The 24830-nt window shown below is 36.1% G+C and overlaps 2 protein-coding genes across 6 annotated transcripts in view; both read left to right on the forward strand.

Moving 5' to 3' along the window:
• The window catches only part of LOC136783439 (lysine-specific demethylase 4A-like), a 31832-nt gene extending 19566 nt beyond the window's left edge, over positions 1 to 12266 (forward strand). For all 4 annotated transcript variants that reach the window (XM_066743600.1, XM_066743603.1, XM_066743601.1 and 1 more), the window contains 7 exons: positions 8555 to 8677; positions 8859 to 9066; positions 9356 to 9840; positions 9963 to 10140; positions 10633 to 10854; positions 11236 to 11465; positions 11727 to 12266. In XM_066743600.1, coding sequence (XP_066599697.1) covers positions 8555 to 8677; positions 8859 to 9066; positions 9356 to 9840; positions 9963 to 10140; positions 10633 to 10854; positions 11236 to 11465; positions 11727 to 11888 — 1608 coding nt within the window. In that variant the 3' untranslated portion in view covers positions 11889 to 12266. The remainder of the gene's footprint in view (positions 1 to 8554; positions 8678 to 8858; positions 9067 to 9355; positions 9841 to 9962; positions 10141 to 10632; positions 10855 to 11235; positions 11466 to 11726) is intronic.
• Positions 12267 to 15313: 3047 nt separating this feature from the next.
• LOC136783369 (ATP-binding cassette sub-family G member 1) overlaps positions 15314 to 24830 on the forward strand; it is a 42176-nt gene continuing 32659 nt past the window's right edge. For both annotated transcript variants that reach the window (XM_066743473.1, XM_066743475.1), the window contains exon 1: positions 15314 to 16379. The gene's annotated coding sequence lies outside the window, so the exon portion shown is untranslated. The remainder of the gene's footprint in view (positions 16380 to 24830) is intronic.

Below are 24830 nucleotides of genomic sequence, written 5' to 3' on the forward strand. Positions count from 1 at the left end.
AGATTATAAAATAGTTGAAAAATGTATACCGGGGGCGCGTGATATTTAGTACCAAGTCGAAAACCGTAGAAAGAGTAGGGAATTCTAAGGAACAAACTTGTATAAAAGATATTTATTCCAATCCTTGGTCCGAACGTTATTAGCTGGATTAAACTTGATTCATTTCACGATATTCTATTAGCGTCGAGTGGGTGTTGAACAAACTGATAACGCTGCTTTAATGGACAAGTAATGATTTTAAGAAAGTACGTAAATGGTTAATACAAGTGATTTCTATAATGACTTTTTCGTACCTCTACACTATTTTTAATCACAAAACTTAATTTGCTAGAGATAATAATATATGTATCGAAACATGTATAATACAATTATTTGGGTGTCAAAAAGATTACCTATTGAAGCACGGTAATGAGTAAACAATCGTCTCAACATCAGTGCGGATCATTGGCGGAAAGAATAGAGCCTGTGCTGTGTAGGTGTCTGGGAGATGAATGTAGACAAAAATGTTGTGTGTATTCTTTAAACCAAATTATATATCTACTCTACTTCTATGAGTAATATAGTATATGTCTATCCCATCAAACTAACCAGTTGTTTATTGAAAAATTAAAAAGTGTAAAGAAAATACATTTTTGTTTTGTTTCAAACATGGTGTGACTTTGAATGAACGATAACCATTTGCTTGTTAAAAATAAGTTGGTTCCAAGTATTCAATTACAAATAATTTTTGTTTTCACATATATCTCAGATATCTGTAATTGTGGGCTCTATTTCTCTCGACGATATAGTATTTTGTCGAATTTTTCGAGAATCCAAAAGTGCAAATTTTGGAGTTACTGAAATCCAAGATTTTCGGTCGAATTAATATGACAGGCGGCACAAATTAGGTAACTATATTGTATAGGGATTGTTTCCTGAAATTATTTTCTCTCTCGGAGCAATTAAACTTTTCGAGAATCAACTTAAACTTTCCGTCAAGCCTGAGAGATGATGTAATGTATGATGCGATAATTTTGATGAAATATATTATCAATATTTGTATATAACGCCGCATACCTTGGATAATTGTCAACACACATTCGAAAGTGTTGACCTAGCATTTGAAGGAGGTTCAGAAAAATTTAGGAAAGAAACTGCTCGAAAAGAGAATAGGACATGTTTTCTTATAAACATATTGGTACCACCATCTTGCATTTTAGAAAAATTATAAAATTCGGACCTCTCTCTTAGAGCATCACTTGTAATGTCTCAATGAAGCTATTCAGATCATTATTATAAAAGATATTGCAATTATTTATTCAGAAGATATCCCATGCTGTAACACCACGCACAAGTGACTTAAATTCATCTTTTATAGTCGTCTTTTTAGTCGAATGGTGCAGGCTAAAGGATGTCTGTAATAAATGACTTTTAGTCATCTGTGCTGTGTGGGATTAGTTTTTACAAATTTTTGAAAGGTTAGCGCAGGTAAAATTGATAAAAGGAAGGGAAGCTCTGTGTGCGAGAGAAGACTTGAAAGATACATGTTTTGCTATCGAAAATAAGTGTGTATTTTTAAATTGGCGTTTGCACAATATTGATAATAATTTAGTGGGATCTACATTTTCCCACGAAAAGCAAAGATCTTGGACGTTTCTCTCTTTCTAGCCATTATTGCAAATGAAAATTTATAGTTGCTAATCTCTTTTAACTTGACTGTACGAAATGCAAGATTCTCTGCCTTATGGCATGAATAAATTAGTGACAACGATTGAAAGCTACTACGTGGAAAAAAATTGGATACTCCATTTGTACCATGAGAGGAAAAGGCCGGATTATACAATTTCTACTCTCTATATATAATAGCTTATTTGTAACTAATGACTAAAGCAACGATACATTGCGTATTTATGAGCTCTCTGTACCCTTGGAATATATTTGTCTATTTACGGTTTTCGGCTTGGAACAAATTCCGAATGTTCATATATAAAGTATATAAAGTGTAACTCGATCCTAATTAAGGGGTTAGGGTCCACTCTAGAAATTAAAAGAAATCTTTCCCTTGCTTGAAAAATGCTCTAGTATATGACAAGTAATTTGGCGAGATTGTATGGACGGAGAGAGTTGTTGATAATAGTGCGATTTAAGCTTCTATAACGTAGGCCCGCTTGCTGCTACTGTTGTGCGTAGCGCGCGGTATACATATAAACACTGTTTGCTCTGTGTATCTCATCGTGCCGCATGCGTTTTTCTCGAAAAACCCCGGCACACATTTTCAACAAGTCGCCCATGCAGAAACATAGTTGAAACAATTAATGATCGATTTATTTCAAATTTTAACTATACATAGTACAAAGCTGCTTCGTTATATTGCATATTTCATTTGGTATAAATAAGTATTGATAATCTTTCATGACATTTCATGTTGAAAAGGCGTACTTTTGCGCAAAAGTCGGTATATATATATATATATATCAAGAAAAACCTATGTGTATATTTATAGAAATGTTTTTCACTAAAACAAGAGCGGAAACACTGAGGCTTTATATTCTAATTTGAATGAAAATTGAGTAAGTAAGCTTGCCGTCGGTGGGCCACTCTATGAAATGAGACGTCGAAAGGGATTTATCTTTTTGAAAATATTATTCTTTCTCTTTAATTGCATCATACTGACAGAACGATCGGTTTATTTCGAAAAGTAGATTTATTTCATGGTTTCCCGTTAAGGAAATGACTTGCAAAAATATGTATCTATTCTCTTAGGCTTAGAGAGTGGTTCTAACCCCGTAATTTGAAAGAATATTGTTTCCACAAAGTCTGTTGAAGGAGAACGCTCTCCACAAACATGTAGAATTGCCAGAGAGCCTAAATTGCCAAAAGAGAACGATTGGAAGGAAACATTCAAGGGGATATTAATTAATGTAAACGCATTTGGTTACACGTGTAGATGGTATATAAGAATCATTTCTTTAGAAAAATCAACGGTTGAACAGTTTTGTAGAAAAACAAGAACGAGAGAGAAGAAATGTTAAAAAAATTTAAATGGTCTTTTTGAGAAAAACATGTTCTCTGGCAATTCTCTATTTCAACGAAAACTATAATGCAAGGAAATGATGAAAAAATCGAATATTTGTTATACCCATGGAAATTAAGGCTTTTTCATTATTAAACATGATTTAACTCTAGTCCTATTAATTGAATTGATAAAAAATGAAGAAATTTTTAATCACACATACAAGAGAGTCCGTTTTTATATTATTTTAAAAGCAATTTGAGTCATGTTAAATTTCATAATGAAATTGGTAGAAACTGACTTGAAATATCTATAGAGTTGTAGAGTGTGAGAAAATGTTTTTTATAACTCTCGTTTATTACACATTGTAATAAGTAAACTACAAGCCCGTGTATTTCTCATTATATCACATTGAAGTTTAAGAATTTTTAAAGTCATTCTGTTGTAAATACTACAAGTTGCAGATTTGTAATATTCAACGTTGTACACTTATACATTAGGGCTTGATGATGAATACTGACCAAATCTGATATGAGAAACTTGATGTGAAAAGTTGAAGCGCTCTGTATATATACGCATAGGATGTCGCCGGTGTCGGTCGGTCGGTCGGTCGGCCGGCTCACAAGGGGCAACACAGAGAGCCCCCGAAAAAAAAATCTAGATAACAAATGTCCTCTGTTAAATCAAACATGTGTTAATTGTACAAATTGTGTGGCAGTCAAGCGGTTTCTTTGAACAATATACCTGGTCGGTGAAATAAAGCCGATGTACCGAATTGTTGCACGGACCACGATGGGGGAAGCCTCGAATCGAAGAGCTCTTGCAATCATGAAAACATTCATTATACTAACGATTAAAAGTAAACATTTTTTCATTTGATTTATTTTCCCCTCGCGAGGCCTCTTGATTCTTATATCGAGATTTTTAGATTGGCATCGAAGACGCCGCGATCGGACACTCGGCGCGCGCGTATATCCTCTTTACACTAGTTTAATTCACCAAGAATAAGAACAGATTTTTTCCTTCCCCTTGCTATAGCAAGTATCCTTATGGAAAATCAGCAACTCTTCTTTGTGTTATTGCGGTGATAGCAACTGGGTTTAACTCTAAAGCTCTCACATATAGATAATCATCTTTTCTTATACTATAATTATTCGAGCGAACATGCAAATTTTCCGCATTTCTATTTTTTCTCTCGTGCGCCCGTAATAGTAAGAATGAATTAAATTTTAAATTATCGAAATAAGTATATTGCGTAAAAAAGCTTCCATGTTAATAGATGATATACATCATTTTATAGGTTCCTCTTATTTGCTTCATAAATATTAAGATGAAATATTATAGAGAGGCGTCGTCGGTTAATGCTACAAATGTATTTATTAAAGCACTTAAACTTTGACTGCTCTTTTGTTAAGCAGGAGCTTGGTACAAGATAAAACAATAAATAAAATAATGAGAACACAGTATTATATATATTTACTATCCTCAACATGTATATATAATGTGCAGTCTCTTGTTCATTAATTTCTTCTCATTTATTCTCTCAAGCCATATATGAAGGAGAGAAACGTAATTCCTATATATATATATATATATAATAAATGTCGCAGGTTATAGAGGAGTACAAAAGCCCCTCCCCCCTCCTTCCTCCCAAGGTAATAATAGTTGAAAATCTTGGGACAAAATGGATTTTTTTTACACTTTTCTCTAAAGTACTCTACGAATGTACTGCAACACACATGAACCGATTAATTGTATACGCTTGCTTTTTCGTTCGCTCGCAAGCACACTTTTCTTCCGATTTTCTCAAACACTTTCAATCGTGCATAAATATAAGCGCGCGCGCGCGCGCGAATCAATCATTCATTTAATACTATTGATACTTATCAACCTGACAGCAGTAATTTCCGGTGATAAGAAATTTTTGTTTTGTATATACATGTTACACAACAGAGTAGTAAATATTATAAATATATAGGTGAGAGAGAGAGAGAGAGAGAGAGAGAGTGTTGGAGATGGAGCAAGAGACAAGAAGACACACGTACACGTGGACTATACGTGATTTTCATAGGACGCAAGGTATTACAACGGCACGGAAAAGATATAGACACGCACGACGAATTTTAGCCATGTCAGCGTGTAATTATGAAAATCTATAGCCGAGGCATTATATCATGAGGTTTGGGTATAATCTATATAGCTACCAGTGATAAATAACTTGAAAGAGCAAGAGAATGTGGGAGTAGTCGACTCGAGTTTATTACATAGTTTTATCGCGATAACATGTGCGTAAGCTGTAGTGTACGTACTATATTATTATCGGACAATCATCTATCCGTATTCTCGCTCTCTCGCTGCTGTAGTCTCATGCCAACGCTCGTTTGCTAAAGATCGTTCTCAAGTGTTTTCCTCCTAGGTCAACCACGATACAGCGGAGAAAACTCTCTCTCTCTCTCTCTCTCTCTCTCGAGTACCGGTCGCTAAACTAACAGTAATTATACGACTGCTCTGAAAAGTGAAGATGGTTGCTATTGATCAAGGATCAGCCAACAAGGTGACGAGTGAAAGTTTAAATCAAATTATTTTCAAATCTTTAACATATATTTTAATTAAATTCAATTTCATTAAAGTATATACCTATACTCCTATATATATATATATATATATATATAGTTGGATTATTTACAATAAATTGAGAAAAATGTTTTGAAAGAACGATAATGTTTAATTAGTTGTCATTAATGATAGCGATTTCATAGTTGGATCACTCGCGACAGGCAATGGAGGCTCGCGAGTCCCATTTAATGACGATTTAATAGCAGCACACACACACACACACACACACACTGTTCAATAAATGTAAACAAATAAAAACAACTTTTTTTTTGCATGAAATACGGAAAAGAGGATAATTGGATGTATTTTATAAATTATCATAGGATTATCCATCACGTTGAACAAAATGATTTGCTATTATTTAAAAACCTCGTGGGATTCGTAACTTGCAATAATTGTTAAATTTCGAGTATGACATGTTATGGCCGGCAGGAAAATTGGTTATTTTCGTAACGAGAAGCTCAGTCTCATCTTTACGTCATCATTAGGATCAATCTTGTTATTGCATGGAGATGACTTTGCATTCTATCAAACCTCTCACATACGGTCTCGAGAGACCATGATATGTTTAAGGTTGTATAATTTAATTGTCGGATAATGCAACATTTGAATATTATATGCTTGGACGCATGTAACAATTATATAGTTGATAATTATCGTACAATTGAGATACGGAATGTTTTACAAATGCATATGAATAATTTTGTATAAAAGCAATCGTGTTATTTACATTAAAAAGTAATAAAAGTTTGCCATACAATAACTGTGCTGGTAATAATAATTTACTCGCATAATTGGAATGAAATAAAATCAACTTTTAAAAAGGCCGGAATATCGCGCAGACATATATGGGTCTTTTCCTAACGGCGGGACATATGAGATTTCGTGTTATTTGACTATAGTACTTTTTACTATAGTAAAATTACTATTTTCCGTTTAATTTAAGTATTAAACGTAGTCACCAAGATTATTTAATTAAAATGATATTTATAATGAATAATAGAAGCAATTAAACTAAAGTAACCATTAAAGCTTAACTAACTACGCTTTCATTAATTATGTTAATGTATAGTAAGTGCTTCAATGCTATAGTCAAATAACACAATCCTATGTCCCGCTGTTAGGAAAAGACCCTGTAGATATAAATGTTATGGAGAGAGTGTCGCGGTTGTTGAATTTTAAAAGGAAATTTTCGAAAAAAAAAAAAAAAAAAAAACCTTTTCGCTCCGGGTGCCGCAGTCATTAAACCGTTTCCATTTCATTTCCAATAGATGCAGGAGATAGGGCTCTGACTCCTTCCCAACATAATTTTCTCCAACAGCTTTATACGTACTAGCTGTCGTAATAATAAATTGGCAAACTGAAAATCTCAGATATTTTTTATACAAACCTTTATCGTACAAATTAGGCCTGATAGTCACTTTCGATTTTAAACATTCTCGTTTTCTCACAGATATTATTATCAAATTATTGATTTTGTTGAATCACACACCCAAGTAGAGAAATAATCGTTATAAAGTAACGTAGAACGTCCTATTTGCAGGGTTTAAAAAATATCCAGTCTTTCTTTCTCAATCAACCCGGCGAATACTTGTAAATTTACACTTGTTCCAAAGTAGTCCGGAGGCCTCTCGCTTCTTCTTCAAGCTTACGCATATCTTTCTTTCCATGTATTTCTTACGAAGGTTAAACAAATTTCAGCACCTTTATTTAATCATGCAAGATGCAACAACATTCTTCTCAAAAGTCCTAAAGTATATGCAGAAATAAGAAAACGCGCGCGTTTACATTTTGATCAATTGTTAAACATGTCAAAAATTGACATAATACTAATTTCAATGGAATTAGCGGTGAAAGAGGCTTCAAATAGAGTCGTGTGCAATAATTTAATCTGTCCGATGTATTTATGGTTATATATATATATATATACACATAAATACAGATGTTGCGATGTGCATATCTATCGTGTTGAAAAGCATTCGACAAATGAGGCCTATTGTATATATATATATATATTAGGGTGGTCGTTAAAAAAAAAAATTTTTGACGGATCCTTAATAAACCACTAGTATTTGATGAGAAACTACAGGTGGTTGAAACCTGTGTCCTGACAAATGATGGAAACACGTGGCTCATTGCGATCAAATACAATTTTCGAAGAATTTTACAGTTTTTCGCTGATAACTCATGAAATATTCGATTCTATGAAAAGATGCATATAACCTTTTCTCCGAAGAATTAAATTCTACATAATAAAGGTTCTATACATTTTTCTTCTAGAATGCATACTAATGGAGATATTGCTGAAAAATCGAGATCCTCTTTTTCCTTTAATATTTACACATTATATTGACATATGCTCATATGAGTAGTTATTCTTATTTCGCTGTTTAGTTACACATTTTATTTCTCTTAATTTAATAAAATATGTTAATTGTACGGTAAACTAAAAATAATTATTCATATAAACATATCATAATATAATGTGTAAATATTAAAGGAAAAAGAGGATCTCGATTTTTCAGCAATATCTCCATTAGTATGCATTCTAGAAGAAAAATGTATAGAACCTTTATTATGTAGAATTTAATTCTGCAGAGAAAAGGTTATATGCATTTTTTCATAGAATCGAATATTTCATGAGTTATCAGCGAAAAACTGTAAAATTCTTCGAAAATTATATTTGATCGCATTGAGCCACGTGTATTCTATCATTTATCTGAGGCCACAGGTTTCAACCACCTGTAGTTTCTCATGAAATACTAGTGGTTTTTGGGGATCAGTCAAAAAATTTTTTTTGTTACGACCACCCTAATATATATATATATAAAAGTTGTTGATATCTCTGTGTGCTGCGCGTACACGTATACACGCGCAATGATTACAAAGCTAGCCAATCTTTGTTCTAATTAGTAATAATAATTCAAGCGATGTTTCTTTATTCAGAATAATTTTACTGTCAAAGATGACGTACTTTTTGGAAAAATGGAATCATTCGAGAGTAAATACAGTGGCATTGGTGATCTATTGTTGGAGAGTTTCAATGCTAAACCGAATTGCTTGGGGCAGGTACGTGTATTTATGATTTATTGTAAATAAAAAGTTGCAAAGTCATTGTTACGATTATTTCGAGAGTATCGTTTGGCCCGGGTAGGTCTCGTATGTACGTACGCACGCGTATGTTGTAGATATGATACGCTTGAAATATATCGATGTATGATATACACATGTGTCTTTTCGATTAATACAGGTAGACGGACGTACCGGAAAGGAAGAGACTTTACGAGAGATGAGAGATCGAGTGTTGAAGTGTGCACTCTGGTTAAAGAAGCAAGGGATTCAAGCAGGAGATGTTATCAGTATTTGCGTCTACAACACTCTCGAATCTTATGCACCATGCGTTGCGGCCAATATGATAGCAGCAATCTTTAATTCGTGGGATCCTAATTTAAATACCAGTCAGTTATCCTCTCTTTCATTTCAAATATAATTGAATTATTATATCTCTATACATAGTTATAATCGAATTTGTCGAAAATTGCGAGAGAGGTAGGTATACGCATGCATGCATGCATAGAACAATTTGCAGAAGCGCGCGCGCGCGCGCGCTCTATTAGACACAATATTTATATCTGTGTTTGTACTCCATGCGTCAAATGTTGTCCATGCATGACGCGTTACTTGGCTACGGTGGGGGAGTATACGAGATGAAAGTAATTTGTGAATATTTTCTCTATATATGTGTAGACAGTGCTCGACACTTCTTGAAAGTAGCCCAACCAAAAATCATATTTGCTCACGAAGGGGTGATTCAAATGATCGAAGAAGCAACAAAGATCGAGAATTATAATTTAAAAATTATCGTAATGGGAGGAGAGTATCCCGGATTGGATTCGTTCGAGAAGATACTGGAGAATGAAAGTGCAGGGGAGAATCTGGATGAGTTCCGGTGCACGCCGGTGAACGATTCAAGGAGCGCAGCTGGAATTCTTTTTTCCTCCGGTACGACAGGGATGCCAAAAGGTACACAGATCTCACATTTGGCCTTATTCCACCACGTCGAATCGAAGGATGGACTGAACTTGACCAACGAGACTCCACTGTGGTTTTCATCGGTTTATTGGATCACGGGGATCCTCCTCATCTATCAGTCCATCGTTACGGCCACCAAACGTATCGCTTATCCAGTGTTCGACGAAGAAATTACCTGCAAGCTTATCGACAAGTACAAGGTACGCGTATATATACATACATACCATATATATTTTAGTGCATGCGTATCGGGTTAAAAGCTTTATAAGCGCCCCTGCAGTGCCACCCTATTCGACCAACATTTTCTTTTCTTTTCTATTAGGTAACTTGGCTGTTTGTGGGTACCAGTATGGCAAATCGACTTTTAAAGTCAGGAATGCTGAACAAATACAATCTGTCGAGTCTGAATACAGTGTTCGTCGGAGGTGCCATTTTGCAAAGAGAATCTCACATAGGATTAAAACAGGCATTACCCCACACGAAAATTTTACAAGGCTACGGTAAATATTCCTAAGATCCATAATCATTATTTGTGCAACAAGAGATCCTCTCCGATAGTTCGTTCTCGCAATCACCTCTATATAATAATCATAAGCTTCTATTGCAATTCAGAGTACACCTACACACGGATAAAAAATGTCATAAAACTCTAAAGTATAATTTTCAGATATTCTTTAGTTTCATTATAATCATGCATCGATAGATGGCAGATTTTTATGCACACACACACACACACAAATTTTAAAATGATAAAATATCTTATTGGGTCTAACAATAATCTGTCAAAGTTTGATAAATCCATTCTTTTAACGTAAAGAGCTGCATCGGTTTGTATAGAAATATTGTCTCGGTCGCAAGCCGATTAAAAAAAAAGTCTTGATGTAAAAAATGCTTTATCTGCAGAAAAATCTGCAGTTTAACGATATAAGTATACCTTAACCAGAGATATTGTTGCAACGAACACAGAGAAATTCCGGCCATTTGCTTCATAGGGATGACAGAAGTGGGTGGTATAATAACTGCGCAGAAGACGTGTCACAATCCAGGCTCCTGTGGTACCGTTTTTAAGAATGTGTCATTAAAGGTGGTTGACGTGAGTACAGGAAAAGTTGTAGGACCTGATCAGATAGGGGAAATACAGGTTAAAACAATTACAATGACCCCTGGGTACTACAACAATCCACAGGCTACAAAAGAGGCAATTGATAACGAAGGTACGACTTCTCTTCCGTATACATATACATGTCCCCTGCACCCCACTGCTTTCGATTAAAATACCGCTATACTGCAGCATGCAGGAGATACGTAGAATGTTCTAAATGTCAACTCTTGACAGTTGAATAAGTAATTTCGCTTTACGTAAATTAGGTAGCCTCTGCAGCAGTATAGAGAATCAAAGTTAACTTTCTTGCCACGAGCTTCGCGCATCGATATAGATATTGCTCGAGGAATGCCATTGGAGATAGATATGTCGGATTTTCTTCCCCTCGAAAAATGCTTCTTCTCTTTTTTCAAAGAAACGTATATACGAACGGTCATACCGCGATCTGTAAATGTATACGTGTGCTGAGTCACTTTCTCTCCATCTTCCGCAGGATGGTTGCATACCGGAGATTTGGGCTACTACGACAAGCACGGTGAATTATACATTGTGGACAGGTTAAAAGAGCTGATAAAATATCGAGGCTACCAAGTGTCACCGGTTGAAATAGAAGCTGTGTTGCAGAGTCATCGATCGGTGAAGGAAGCAGCGGTAGTCGGGCTTCCCCACCCTACCGACGACGAACATCCATTAGCTTTCGTCTCCAGGATTCAGGGAGCAACTGTAAGAGAGTTCAATATTATAATATGTCACTTTCATACACGTGTTCTCTCTATACCTATATCTCTTTCTGCCGCTCACTACTGCGTTTCATGATCCGGCCTACACAGAGCAGCCCTTTACCTTCTTTTTCTTCCAATATAAGATGTAGGAGAAGGGAGAGATACATTTTAAAACATCCACTCTCTCCCTCTTTTTTCTTATAAGAATCGTACAACAACCACGTTTATTACGTTGAAATAGCATTGATTAAAAAATATACAGGTGGCTGAAAAAGAGCTGAAGGATCTAGTCGCTGCACGTCTCAGTGATACCAATCAACTTCGTGGGGGTGTTAGATTTCTCGATAATCTTCCTCACACTCCATCAGGAAAAATCTCCAGGAAGGAGCTGAAAATAATAGCCAAAAATCTTGCTGTTCGTTAAGAAAAAAAAAAAACAAAAAAAAAAAAACAAAGGAACCTATAATTATATATTAACGACGCGTTGAATATTGTTGATACACACGTATTGTAAATCTTTATTTTCTGTATTATTAACATGCATAGGAAAATTCATATACCAGAAGAAGCGTTGGAAGAGCAGTATTTAACAATTATTATTGTAAATATCGGACAAATTTCTGTCTAATTATATACCGACAGGCTGCAGCTGCATTTTGTCCCATTGCTATATGCACAACTTGCAATAATTCTACAGTTGTTTTGTAATAGAGCAGCTAATAGAAATGGAGTAGCCAGTAGTCTTAAAATTTCTCTTATTCTGCCTGTACGATAATTATTATTAAATAAATGAATCGAGCAATGATAATGTACAATTCTCCTCCCTGTAAAATACACTTTTTAGAACTCTCGGAAAATATAATTCACAAATCTCTATAATACCCATCATTTTTATTAAAAAAAGAAAAGAATGAAAATTCACAATGATTTTTAATATATATATATATATATATACGAATAGAAATGGAAAAGTTGACACACACAAAAAGATGACGTCAAATTTTTAATAATTTCAATTTTCCTAAGGTTTTCATGTCAAGTTTGCACAGCTCCATGTTTGTAGATATAAATTGTTTAAAAGTACAAATCTAGTTGTTAAAATTAGGTCTGTGGAAGCAGCCATCTATTAATAATAGGAGGAGTTTCATGTTGTTCAACAACACAACAACAACAGCACCACAGAGCAGCAACTGCCGCCGCCGCCGCGCGCGCCATTACACACTTTATTACCGACAGTGTTAATCCCATCAGAGAAGTTACATCTTTAATTCACGAGTGCACCGCTAGATGGCACAACCAGCACAGATCGGTACTCGCTAAAATATACTCGGGAATTATTTATTCCAATTGAAATATCAGAGTTTCGTGCCTCGGCGCAATTAACATGCACTTATTGGCAAATGGGGAGTAATTAACGATAATTACCGATAACAAAAATAATTTATCAGTTATATAAAAAGTTGCTTGATTCGACAGCTTTAGAAATATCGTACATCGATGTACAATGATACATGTGTACTTTACGAAAGCTGTTGTTGCATTTTATCGATTATGATTTGAGAATAACACAGTCTTGCTGTTTTGAGCCACCGCCACCAAAGTGATTGCCTTCAAAGGACCTTATTTTTCTCCGAGAGAGCAACGATATGCTATTAATAAACTAGGTGATCTCAACTAACGATGCCGATCGCTCTATAAGAAAAACTAATGCGTCTTTGAAAATCATAGTAATAATAATAGTCGTGATAATCTTTAATAGAAGCTTATAAAGGCATTAATTATGGAAAATTGATAAGAGACGCATATACTCTTCAATATATAGATTTTCTATGACACCGCGGCTATGCTAACAAAGCAGTTCGATATGTGCAGTATGTACATACACGACGTGTTTTCCAATTTTTACAGGCTGAGAAAGGAGGAGGAGGAGGAGGAGGAGGAGGAGGCAGGAGAGTTTTTCGTGAAACATTTCAAATAAAGGTTTTTCAGCTAGAGGGCGTGTCACGTCGGATAACAGCATTACTTTGACGACCTTTAAAAGTCATTTGAAGAAGGTCACTTTGATTTTTTCTTAAATTTAACAACTTACACATATTTTTATACATTCTTTTAGCCAATCTCTCACAAGAGCTTTTCAAAAGTCTCAATAAATCCTAATAACACATACACACAATGTATAGGCTATGTACACTCTAGCTTATTGCTATACGTCCACTATATAGCCGTAGACGTTTCTTTGGATGGCCTTGGATTGTACCAAGTATGTCCTAGGAATATTTGTGCTATTTGGTAACTTGTCATTTCATTCGATCATTCGCGCCAGATATATTTCAATTTTTGAAATTATACACACTTTCCGAGAGTGCGCGCATAAATGTGTGTGTATATATATATATATATATATATATACATAGCGGTTGAGCCATGCTTGCAAACAATATTTTATTGAAGAATTATTATTGTCGTATACGTTTTCTTAAAATGTCACACGTGTAGCCCTATGTGTATATATGTACATACGTAGGCGCAGCGAGAAAAAAACTCGAGATGAAAAAAGTATAGTGGAAGCATACAATGTGTATATGGGAATTGGGAAGCATTGGCTCCACTCGACTCTACCATTTAATTGAAGAGTGCTACCAATACATATATTTATGCTTGTATTTTCTAGACTTTTCCGAAAAACTAAATATACACAATGTGCTATATAATTCAAGCGTTTACATAAGATATTTGAATTTGAAATTAGAGGTAAATGTGAGCGAAAATACGCGCGCGTTTGTATGTGTGGAGGGTTCGCGCACACACACAACCACTTGAGCCAAACCCACACACATCTCTGTTTAGAATTTCAAATACATATATATATATCTCGTAAACGCGCAACACCTTCATCTAACGTGGCCCATTGATAGCGAGTGTTAAAAAGAGCCCTCGCGATTGAATGAATTAAAAAAATATGCAATATATATAATGTATAGGGTGTTCGAATTGAAAAAATCAAGGCAACCTTCGATCGGGTACCCTTCGGGTGACTGCTCGAGGTCAAACCAATTATAGGTGCATCGCTATATCCCCTTTGAAGCCACGCAACTTTTTGGGGTTCAAGACTTTCTTCTCCATCTTGCTTTTTCTGCAGGTTAATCGAGGTCATAGATTCAAGTGGGTCATCTAGTTTTTACCAGTAAACAGAATAATGGATGAAAAGAAAAAGAAACTACGCATGCGAGGTAGGCGTAAACAAGAAGAGAATTTTAACGCGCGCAGGATAGAAGAATATCGATTAACCTAAAATTTCTTTTTCATAGGTAAACAATTAAACGAAAGATCAGTGTCGAGGGAAATATCGCAAAAGTCGATTATAAAACCACGTGAAACTGCATTGTTAAAGATATAACCGCGCACACATGCGTATAGGATCAAGAAAAGAGGAGGGGGGGTGGGGGGGGGGGGGGGGGAGGGAACAAAGAGTATTAGGCAGGTATTCTCATAGTCGTTGCTTATATTTAAGTCTGACTTAAAGTATCGATTGTCCTCTTTCACCTAACAGTAATAGAAAAAGATAACCTATGCTTAAAAGTCGGTTTTAATGTATAAGCAACGATTATGAATACCGGCCTTAGTGGGGGGAGCGTGGAAACACGTGCGTTTATTTCGGAAAAACCTGAGTGCGCATGCGAAGAGAGGGGAAAGGAAGCGGAGGAGGAAGTCGCGCGCAAACGCACCGGCGGTCACCACGCCACAGTGTTCGACGTCGTCGACAACGATGCTGGGGGGGGGGAGTGGTGGTGGGCGAACGCGCGCGCGCCGTTTCAGTTGGAAAAGTGTGTTCATTGTCCGTTGTGAGGTTATGACGTTTCGCGCGTGACGGACGGTTGGTGGTCGCGTCCTCCATGTCTATTGCGTGCACGAAAGGAAGAAAGACGGGGGGATCTGGCGAGTGTGCCGAGTGCCGGCCAACCCGAACTCAATCGACTAAACTAGCAAAGCTGGCTGTGTGTGTGTACATATAGGCACATGCAGGATACACACCTCTCTCGGCCGTCAGCACTCGGACGGCACTCAGTCAGTACCGCACAAGTGGACGACGGAGTGTACGTCAAATGAAATCAAACCTTACGCGTCCGTCGGTCTCTTCCACGTATCTCTCCATTAAATCCGCTTCAATTCGAATCTCGCGTTTAAACTAGCTGTGTTTGCTGTATACGCGCACGTGCACGATACTACGCACCTCGATATACAGTATATATATATATATATATATTTATATAAAATGAGCAACGAAGAGCAGTGCGTCATGCTAAATTAACACTTATATCCGATATATCTTTCGATTAAATTCAGTTGCGGCTTCTCGTCGAACGCCCCATGCAATTTATCTCGGCTTATGTTGCAGTACTCGCAGTACATATGTCAACACAGTTTTTCTCTTAGGTTTGCGCGCGCTATAATAACACTCGACTTTCTGCAAAACGAGAGAATATAACTCTACTTGGCGTATAAACCAGTTTCGAGACATTTCTATATGTGTGCGTGTATACTCTTCGTACTTTCGCGCTACGTTGACGCTTTCACGCTTAGGTTTATTATTATCGATTGGTGTTACAATCGTGACATATGCTGGTCGTTGCTTTGCAATACTGTATATAATAAAATCGATAGAGAGCTCGCGCGTACAAGTTTCACAGCTGAAACTATTGGTTTGCTGCTCTGTAACGCACTTTGCCGATTTCTGAGAAAAGCCTCTAGCTTCGCTATTGCTGCGCGTTCGCGACCATGAATCACGGTCAAAGTAACTGACGGATATCAAACTTTAAACGCGCTTTCACGGTCCAATAATCTTGTTCCATGGTGGAAACCGTTGGAAATATATCTGCCATCTCTCTTCGCTTTCTTTTACTTCATTCTACCCGGGGTAAGTACTATACGTATTATATATACTTTTGCGTTGCTACGTAGTACGAGACGAGGGAGCTTCGTGTAAAACACTGGCGGTACGAAAAAATGGCAGATTTTGGGATTTTTTGTCCAGCCGGCTAATGGAATATATAATCGATTCTTTATTTCTCCTCTGTTGATTGCATGTATTCTCAAAAGGATCATCATATCTTTCTTCTTCAATTGAGTTACGAAAAACGTTATTTAACTTTAACGAATGAAATTCTCCGACGGCGTAACGCGTAGCTTCCCTGAAAGGCCAAAAATGCATGTTTCTCTCTTTTACTACAATCCTAATCAATTTCCCCTCTGGACATGAACCTCGTCTGATTGAAAAAAACAAAAAAAAAAAAAAAAAATGACAGTCCAAACATAAGTATATCAATTGTGAAGAATAAAGTCTAATTTTCACCATTTTTTCTTCATTCTTAAAACAGATTACTAAATATTAATTCGTAAAATATTTTTAATTTGACGTTCATCTATATATAAGGGACTTGTATTACCTTTGATATGCGTCGCGCCAATTCGGAAAAGAGCGGTATTGTGAAAAACGTGTACGGCTATATACCAGCCATATTTATTAAAGAAAGAAATGGATTTTTGCAGCTTATTACAGCTGGCGCGTCCCTTGATGGAAAAATGTTAGCTTAAACGGATGAATTCTCTATTAGCCCGTATACAACTTTCAAAAGCCATAAATTATTACATTTCTTTGTTCAACTAATTCCGTTTTTGCTTATAGTTTGTACGATGCTTCCCATGCAAGAGCTTTTGGTCACAATAATGTCTCGACAATAATCCTTACATTATACCGCGGCGCGGTAAAGGCTATATGGAGCTTCGGGAGGTACAGCTGAACAAATGTATAACCTTGAACTTGAACTTTTCCGAGATATTTAAATGTGCGTTTCGTCTTTCGAAAGGTCGTGAGTGCACGTATACATATACTGAAGAACCGCGTACATTTCCCGATAGTATACGATTTTCAGGAGGTACTCTCGTGCAGTAGAGGTTCGCTAGACGCGCGAGGATATACACTTGGTGGTGGAGCGTTCCAAGGTTAATTCTCTCGAGGATATTTCTCCTATCGAAGATATTTTTAAAAAAGCCTATTAGATTTCGTACTGGACACATCCATGGACAGCTTTAAAATGACATATATCGTAAATAACTGATTTAAATGGTACATTTATATAACAGTCTTTTGGATCGCTCTTGACCCTATAGCTCTTGGAGTTACCGTTTAGAAGAATTAAGGAGACCTTCGTGTGACCATGAACGTGTCATGTTCAAAGGTCAATTTGATACTTTCAAGAGATGCTTAGTTGTTTTTGGGGCCTTTGGATGTGGCTCTATGGACTATATATACATATACGTATATAAACGATCCCATAGCCTATCGAGTAAAAGAGCATTCCTCTTCCATTTTTCTATATATATATATATATATATATATATATAGTCCTCCATTTTCTTTACAAACTTAAAATTCACTTTTGCCAAATCCCCAACCATTTATTTTAGTTGAAATAAAATTTAAAGAAAACGCACAGAACACTTAATTTTGTCATCGTATAGCAAACATTTCAGTGCTTGGTGCCTCAAACGGCTCAATCTGTCCGTCTGTCCACGTGCTGTCATCGTCTCACCTACCTCTCATAGCGAAAGTGTACTGCAACGAGATAATGGTTAACAGGGGAATAACGATAAATGGGGGGAGGGGGAGGAGGGGGCTGAGAAAGAGAGGATTCAAGTGCCTTCCTTTCTGCCCGCTTTTTCAATCTCGATTTAATATCGATTACTATATACATATTATATATTTGTATATATATATATATATATATATACTTGGACAAATAAACACACGCGTGTTCTTACGTCTATATACTTTAGGGTACGTATTTTTAATGATAAGTGTGTATCTGCCCATGTCGTCGTTAAAAACAATAGCAACGTTTTAAAATTTTTAGATGATTCGTTTGTTCGAACGATGCTTCGAAATGAATGATAGAATTCGCGGATCATGTGTGGAAACACTTTGTATGCACTTGATTCTGCTGCTTCCCTCCCTCATCATCGAGTATAAAATCTAATTAATCGTCGGTCAACGAAGATGGTGAAGTAAACCTTGATTGTTAAATACGATTAATACTATTTGATATCTTGCGCGTGTGCGCGTGCAACGGATGGATCAGTGACTTTAATTGTATTCATCTCGCATACGTTTATACATATATCTCGCTGCAATGCTTACAAATAGTCACTCTTTTCATCGCATTCATATTGATATAATTGCACACACCTTGGAATTATTTCGCTCTCTCCCACTCGCGACGTTACTCTTATTTCCCCTCAGTCGTGCTGCTCGCTCGCTTACCATAGCTGGAACATCTCGCCTCGATGTCACACACACACACACATCAAATTATGTATTTACATTATAGGATTAAAAAATTAATTTTCATTCAAATTTATAATTACATCTGATTTTTACGTAATATTCGCTTACTCATAAGCGTACCGGTTTTACCCTATAGATGTAATTTTTATCAAGGATGTGCTCTGTGACAATTGAACAAATTTTTACCAAATTTTCTATACACTTTCCGCAATTGTTCGCTTTTATACAATTGCCAAGTGTCGATGAAGGGGGCTGCTGCTCACAACGCGGCATATATGTACGCGTGCGCGCGCGCGCGCGCGCGCGTTCCCCCTTTACCTTTTCTTTCCTTTACAATCCTCACAGAGTTGTGTGATAATTTTATTAATATGTGATTAATTAAAAGAGAAAGTTTATATTAGTGAGTTCTCCTTATAAATCTAACGACATGTTCAGTATTAATGTAATTTTCTATTTTGATTATTATACTTGATGAAAAACCTCTGCATGTACGATTTGTTTTATGTGTTCGACATACTTAAGATTTCATGTACGGTACAGACAATATTTTAGTAAGATAAAAATAAGCGTATGAAGGATGTGTGTGTGTGTGTGGTTGTAAGTAAAAAGATTTGTACTTGATACTTTTGTATAGTAGCAACTCTCATAAGAGCAATTCAAAACACACACTGTATCGTTTTATAATTTTATTCCATTATTCGTGAAATATTTTTCGCGAGATGAATTTGCATCAATTGCGAAATCGATAATTATCGTTTGGCAGAACAGACTTGGAACGAAAAATAAAAAGGAAATGGAGAATGCACAGAAAAAAGACTAATAAGTATTATGGTCCGTTTAGAGGAATACAAATAAATAGTTCCGTTATATTTATATATAGGTGTACGTATCTGCATTATCAATTAATTCTTTTCTATGATTTTTTCTACTCCAATTCTCTGTATATATATATATATATATATACAAGGCTTTTTCGTGTTCTTTTTCGTGCGATTATTTTAATTAGTTGCGGATTTAACTGTTTGAACATGGAATCTATGTAAACGCAAGGCGTATAATAGGGATAAGTAGCACACATGCGTTATTCTTATCTGCAGTCCTTCGGAATGCTCCTGTAAATTTTTTATTTCTCTACACTAGAAATATAAATTTTAATTCATTCAATTGAACTATTTTAACATTTATTCGATATGTGAGGTTAACTCTCGCAAACATATATATATATATATATATATAAATCAGCAATTTGCGTTTAATAACAACATGTAGACTATTGTTAGTTGATCGCGCGCGAGCGCGTTATATATCCCGACGTGTGTGTGTCTAGATTGCAAACTTTTATATATATATATACGAATGAAAAGTACATGCACTGAGTTTGCAATCTCTGTTGATTAGCTTTAAGATATTTTTGCACATTCCGCACTACAATTCGAAAGTATTCAAGTGTAATATAAAGCGGTATATAGATTCGAGCTTTCTGATTTGTAATTATCTACGTAAATTGGAAAGTAGGACGACCGACGCGCTCTCGGTTATCCTCTCTCTCTTTCTCTCTCCCCCCCCCCCCCCTCTCCCTCCGTTGCTCTCACGCATTTGTCATGTTTTTTTCTTTCATTTGCATGTTCCAATTTTTGCGTAAAAAGGTGCCCCGTGTGTGTGTGTGTTATATTTTGTTTCTTTCCTTTTTTTTACATATATATATATATATAAATCTCAGTTGACATTAATAAGACGACCTAGCATCGCGTCAGGAAATAATGAGAAAGTAGAAGACTGAAGGTCAGACGCACACAACATATATATATGGAATAAAGTCTGTGGCGAAAAGCGGCGTACGCGCGTATGTACATACTACAGAACGCAGCCTCTCCTCTCGGCCCGGCCTGGCAGCTGGCTTACTTTCATCGCTTCGTTCCTCCTTCAAAATTGTGCAATCTTTATTTCTTTCAATTTTTTCTGTATTCGCGCTCACTCTAATTTATCATTATCATAATTGCTCGATCAATTCTGTCTACGGAGAGCGCAGCAGCACGTCGGATCTATCTATATATTTCTATGCGCTAGATATTTAAAATTTCCTATTTTATTTCTAGCATATCGCGTTCCTTTCAATCAATCCCATTGGACTATTGACGCTTTAATAAAAAATAATTAACCCTTGATTTGTGTCATTAATGAAAAGTACGAATGCGCGCGCGCGCGCGCGTCCACTGTAGTTTTTCTCTCTTCATTTTTTAATGAATATCATGCTTTTACTAAAATATAATTAAATAAAGTTATTGCAGTTAATTCGAATAGAAATTTGCAATGTGCATATTTTCCATAAGAATTAAGGTATTTTCACCATAAGCTGCATTTTGAAACCTACATACTTCAAGTAAAGTTGTAACATATGTTACCTTGCTATACTGCGAGCAAATCAGTATATTGTAAATAACGTAAAGGAAGAAAGGATTCACATCGGATCGCGTTAATTTATTTTCCAGAATTACAGAAATGTGTGCACATATGCCTCTCTCTCTATTTTTCATCCTTTCCTTCCTGCCTTCTTTCTCGCACGAATCTCAGCTGTTACCATAGCTGCTAATGTGTCAGAAAAAATACAGCGAAAACAAATTTTTCTTTTAACACTGCGTTGCTACGTGTGTCGCATATGTTCATTCATGAGAGAGAAATTGCAAGAAATTTACAGGGTGTCTCAGAGAATCAGAGCACTGATGCACACATCTTATCTTCTGCAATTCCTTGGGCATTTTTCAAACAAATCATTTGATTTGAGAATAAAGTATATGAAAATAAATAATGCTATATAGGTACATGTTTGCGGTTTATAGCAGTGTTGCGACACGTACCACGTGGTGATATATCGAGACACCCTGTGTATAATGTGCGAAAGTTGGAGAGTGAAAGATGAAGAAAGAGGATTTGACCGTTTATTTACATTGATGTTGATTTTTTTTTTTTTTTTACGCGGGAGACCTTGTTCCTTTTAGTATATAGTCGACAAGATGCGAGAGCGAGCGAGCAAACGGTAAGGACGGTTGGCCGAGTTAGCTGCTCTCGCAGCCCGCAGTCTCGTATCGACCTTTTCTCATTAACCGCGCGTCTTATCCACCGTCTAACGGTTCGTTTTTGCCGCCGCCGCCGCGCGGCGCGGACCACCAAAGTGCATCTCAACATATATAATCAAGTACTCTCATTTTATTTCATCACTCGCGAATGATTCCGATCTCTTCCATGAAATCTCTTGCAAGTGACAAGAATTTCTACTTGGCGTGTGTTTCTTTCTTTTAGCATATAGCAATCAATATATAGATATTATTTTTATTCCAGCTGTGAGAACGCGCGAGGGGGACTGAAAAAGATTCTTCCGAAGGCGAGCGAGCGAGCGAGGACATTATTCGTATAGGTTTTACATTCTTTATATTTGTGCGTACCGTGCGAGTAACATGTGTATTAGATGATGAATCGCGATGGTTGTTAGTATTTTCATCATGCGGTTTTACTGGAGAAATTAATGATATCATGCACGTAGAGTGAAATGTGAGAGGTCCGCAATTGTCGTTAAAATATATATATATATATATATATATATTTCAGCAGAGATTAACATCTTTTATACCTATACGTATAATACACTGATGTATCAAGTGATAGATAATATCTATAGTGATTCATCGAAATTTCACCTTTTCATCATCAACCTGTAAATAATTGTGTAAAACAATTTCATTTAGGTAAGAAGCACAGCATTATTTAATAGTGCAACGAAATCTTGTAACGCACGCGCACCCATGCATGCACGCGAGCTGCGTCAAATTGCAAGACTTGCTTAATTCGCAATATTCACACATTCTTTAGAAACGAGTTTGAAACTTTAAACTTTATAATAATCTACATGTATATCTATTGTAAGAAGAAAGAGATCTTTTGTCAATAATTTATTGTACTTTCTTGCAAATGATACACGTGTCACCCCTCACATCTCAAGTTTTTCATCAACGGTTATTTTTATAATCTTGATCAAAATTTATCATGTGCCGAAAATTTCACTCAGTTAATTGTGCAGCTATTTCTTTAATAGCTTTTCTAACCCAACACCGACCCATTCTCTCTTTTTCCTATAAGAACAATAGTCTTGTTACAATAATTTTATCATGTAACACAACGGCTACTACATGCGGGATCATATCGATTGTTGCAGTGAAAGAGGAGAATGCTAAAAATTCTCTTAATAAATAGCCTTGGTATGACAACGAGTACTATATAGTGGACAAGAAATATTGAATAAAGAATTGTAATTGATAAAAAAGATGTACGAAGAGGAACGTGGCTGGTGCTTGGTGACTTTTTTGTCGTTCCGAATATACCAAGTCGCACTACGTCCGTTTGCAAGCAAGCCTGAATAACATTAAGATAAAATCTTACTTCGAGGGAAGGGGCTTTCGCGAAAATTTCAATAAAACCAAGTAAAGAAGCCCCATGCCAGCCAATGATGCATATGTGCATGCCAGACTTTATCATTCATTTTCGAATGATTAGGGCTCGGTGCGAGTCATATACGAAAGTTGACAACATCTCCATCGGCCGCATACCAGCTTAATTATATTATTTTGCTGATCGCGATATTGAGAACCTATCGCGAGAAACAACATTGTTCAAGTTTTCAGGCGCGCGCGCGCGCGCGCGCCTGACAATGATATATTCCTATAAGATATAACGTGCGTGTAAAAGTACCTTAAAATAACGCTGAGATATTACGTTAGTCGCTGTAAGCAGCGAAAGGGACTATACCGTCAACTTTACTCACATTTTCAGTAAATCAACCAAGTCTTTCGTTGCTTTTTCATTTCTTCAAATGTTACATGTAAATTTTATTAATTTTTTCAAGAATTCTTTATACTTTCTATATACTTGCAAGATTCATTAAGAAAATGGGCCTGCGGTCGTGCATGGTGATATTCTTGTATCTACGCGTCAAATGTGCCTTCATCAAGCTTTTGTATCAGCTCTGTATTTTAATGTTTTACGATCGAGTCAATTGATAAATAAACTAATTCGTAAGAAGGAATCTATTTTTTAAATTATTTCTCACATGGTCACGGTAAGATATTTCTTCTTCCGTTTTATTTAATAAATTCTGTTCCTCGATCACAGGACAGAGAGGCTTGAAACAATATGTTGACCACAATTGGTATATACCTTTAACTTACTTGCTCCGATTGACTTATCGTCGCAATAAAAAAGGTCCATTATTCGAAAGGTCAATTTTTCTTCGTCATAACATGTTCGTGTCAATGTTCGTTTGATCATGCAAGCATCAACCGTTTCGCACATGCGCCTTCTTCCGTTTTCATGGTGCACGCGTATTAGGATATTTATAAAGATGACAGTGGATCTCATGCGGAGGCATAGGCCCGCCTGCCTCCGTGGTGGCTGCGCTTCTTCTTGGCGATCCTGCAAATGTAAATATATTTAGATACACACTTTTCGAATGTACCTTCTGAAAATGTAGAAAGAGAAAGGATAAGTTTCCAATCAAGGCATTTTTTTCTTTAAATTTCTATAATCAATAGAAATAAGTCTCCTCGATATATATATATATATACATGAGAGCTAGTCATCTGTAAAGAATTAAAAACATAATAAAAGTGAGCATCTTTTATGCAAATTTGACTTGGCTGATTTGCCATGTCCCCGACCGGGGGTGGGGGGGGGGGGGGAGGGGGGGAGGCTTCTGACCTTACATTTTGATTCTCAAACATCTCTCTAGATTTCATATATCTATATGGTACGGAAGTATAAGATAGTTACAGTTTACTTATCTCATATACCTTAAATATATAATTTCTTGCATGTACAAAATGTACAGGGTGAAATTTTCAAGAATATGCGACACCCGAGTTGATGTTAAACGATTTGTTTTATTATCGGAAAAATGTAAATAACTGCTTGTACATGCTTTGCTGCTGCATCGTTTGATATTTATGCTAATAAAATTGAACATAAAGAATGCGTAGT

This window comes from Prorops nasuta, unplaced genomic scaffold, assembly GCF_024137725.1.
Source record: "Prorops nasuta isolate Cenicafe-Biocafe unplaced genomic scaffold, Cenicafe_Pnas_1.2 PNAS00033, whole genome shotgun sequence".
Lineage (NCBI taxonomy): Eukaryota > Metazoa > Arthropoda > Insecta > Hymenoptera > Bethylidae > Prorops > Prorops nasuta.